Here is a 2783-nt window from a genome sequence, read left to right as displayed (position 1 = left end):
GAATACCTATTTGGAGCTGGCATGGTGGTGGCGAGAGGGGACAAGTTTGGTGCAAAAACTATGGATATTAACTTTTTTAATGCAAGATAAAAATAGTAGAATTTTAATGATATTTGTAATGTTCATTTTTGAGAAAATTAATCATGTTATTTTTCCCCCTGGTAGTCACCTCCAGTACATGGAATCAGGAAATGATACACAAATTTCAGAATTTCTTCTTCTGGGATTTTCAGAGGAGCCAGAACTACAGCCCCTCATCTTTGGGCTTTTCCTTTCCATGTACCTGATCTCTGCATTTGGAAACCTGCTCATCATCCTGGCCGTCAGCTCTGACTCCCACCTCCACACGCCCATGTACTTCTTCCTTGCCAACCTGTCCCTTGTAGACATCTGTTTCACCTCCACCACCGTCCCCAAGATGCTGTGTAACATCCAGACTCAGAGCAAAGTCATAACCTACGCAGGCTGTATCACACAGGTGTACTTTTTCCTACTTTTTGCTGGATTGGACAACTTTCTACTGGCTGTGATGGCCTATGACCGATTCGTGGCCATCTGTCACCCCTTGCACTACATGATCATCATGAAACCCACCTTCTGTGGGCTGCTGGTTCTTTTGTCCTGGATAGTGAGCACCCTGAATTCCTTATTACAAACCTTAATGGTGTTGGGGCTGTCCTTCTGTAGAGAGGCAGAAATCTCCCACTTCTTCTGTGAAATCAATCAAGTGGTCCGACTTGCCTGTTCTGACACTTTTCTTAATGACATGGTGATGCATTTTGCAGCTGGATTGTTGGGTGGTGCTTCCCTAGCTGGGATCCTTTACTCCTATTCTAAGATAGTTTCCTCCATATGTGGGATCTCATCAGCGCAGGGCAAGTATAAAGCATTTTCCACCTGTGCATCACACCTCTCAGTTGTCTCCTTATTTTATTGTACGGTCCTGGGCGTGTATCTTAGCTCTGCTGCTACCCAGAGCTCCCATTCAAGTGCAACAGCCTCGGTGATGTACACGGTGGTCACGCCCATGCTGAACCCCTTCATCTACAGCCTGAGGAACAAAGACATAAAGAGGGCTCTCAAAAGAATCATTGGGGTTCCAGTAGCATAAAGTCCAATCTTTCTAGGGCTAAAGATGTGCCCATGAGTGTAGGGCTCAGAGCCTCAGATACAGAAACTGCTCTTCCTTGAATAGACTGTGGAAGTAGAATCTGCTCCTTCTATTTATTTCTTGGAATTTTCATTAATTTGATATTAACTTCTCTATACATTTAAGTAACTGACTTTCTTAACCTTCTGATCTGTCTGATATACAGTTTCTCCTCTGTCCATTTCCATATCTTCCCAATGTTTTCCCCATCCTTGGGTCACAAATGCCTAGAAATTTCTGTATCTTACAATGGGAAAGTTGGGTTTTATTTCTTTTTCTTTTTTTTCCCCAAGATTTTATATGAATTCACGTCAGTTATCATATAGTGTAGTATTGGTTTCAAGAATAGACTTTAGTGATTCATCACTTACATACAACATGTAGCACTCATCACAAGTGCCCTCCTTCATGCCCATCACACATTTAACCCATCTTCCCTCTCACCTGCCTCCAGCAACCCTCACTTTGTTCTCTATTAGTAAGAGTCTTATGGTTTGCCTCCGTCTCGTTTCTATCTTATTTTACTTTTCAGAAGTTGGATTTCCTAAAAATTATCTTCATTACAAATGACTTCTATCATGCCAAGTAAATTTCCCCTAGATTTCCCAAAAGAATAATATGAGTTGTATTCCTCATATGGAAGAAAACTACACCTGGCCACTAAGCCCTTTACATAACTCTATTGTACAGGAGAATTCAAAGCCACAGTGTTCCCCTTGGGTCTGTCAATCATATGATAACATTACCTTAACTACTCTTCCTGAGAATGTGGGCTGTAACAGTGTTCCATTTAAGCCTCGGGCTATTGACATCGATGTCTAAACTAGAAAACCTAAGGACTCACTCACGCCCGTGTGCACGTGGACTTCCCTAGATGTTTTTCTGACCAGAGCTTATGCTGTGACTGCATTGGCCCTTGGGTTCTTATGATTCCAAGGCACACCTCAGTGACAACCATCTGAGAACTCTAAACGAACAAGGTTTATTACTCATAGGTTTGGAAGGAATAGGCAGAAAGGTCTGGAGGGGCAGTACAGAGATTCAGAAGGAGGGAGAGAAAGGCCACAATGGGAGCCCTACCTTTATTGGGGTCTATGGTCAGAGTGGGTAGGGGTTTGCAGGTCTCCTCTTTATTGAGACATTTAAAACATAAGAGTTTAAATCTGGCACAGAAATGAGAAAGCAGGGTCACTCATGTATCGGTATGTAGGTTTTTCCAGGACTTTCTGAAGAGGAGCTTCAGGCTGGGGCAGCCCAGGTACTTGTCTGGTAAGTGTATCACACACCTGGCAATGTTATTATACTACATGATTGTCCTTGAAATCGGTGCCTCAGAAATCAAAAGCTTAATTTCAGGCACGTACTCTACAAACATGCCATTGTGTTTAATAACTATTCTCCTTGTTTTATTCTATTATTCACCTAGGTGTCTAGAATGCCTACCATAACCAAAAATTGATTATCAAATATAGATCTCCCAGTGGAGTGTACTTAGAAACACAAATTTGAATAAATAGATGAACCTAATGTATTCTTAGTATCAGAGATGACTGTAAATATGAGGGTGCACTTTCTTTGGGTTAATACCCAGTAGTGAGATTACTTGATCACATAGTAGTACTTTTTTTTTTTT

The 2783-nt window shown here is 41.6% G+C and overlaps 1 protein-coding gene across 1 annotated transcript in view; it reads left to right on the top strand.

Moving 5' to 3' along the window:
• The first annotated feature begins 178 nt into the window (after positions 1-178).
• LOC115275102 (olfactory receptor 7A5-like) overlaps positions 179-2783 on the top strand; it is a 7296-nt gene continuing 4691 nt past the window's right edge. Inside the window, exon 1 of the mRNA XM_029918711.1 lies at positions 179-1075. Coding sequence (XP_029774571.1) covers positions 179-1075 — 897 coding nt within the window. The remainder of the gene's footprint in view (positions 1076-2783) is intronic.

This window comes from Suricata suricatta, chromosome 12 (genome assembly GCF_006229205.1).
Source record: "Suricata suricatta isolate VVHF042 chromosome 12, meerkat_22Aug2017_6uvM2_HiC, whole genome shotgun sequence".
Lineage (NCBI taxonomy): Eukaryota > Metazoa > Chordata > Mammalia > Carnivora > Herpestidae > Suricata > Suricata suricatta.
The sequence above is the reverse complement of the archived record's forward strand: the minus strand, read 5'-3'. Positions and strand labels throughout refer to the sequence as shown.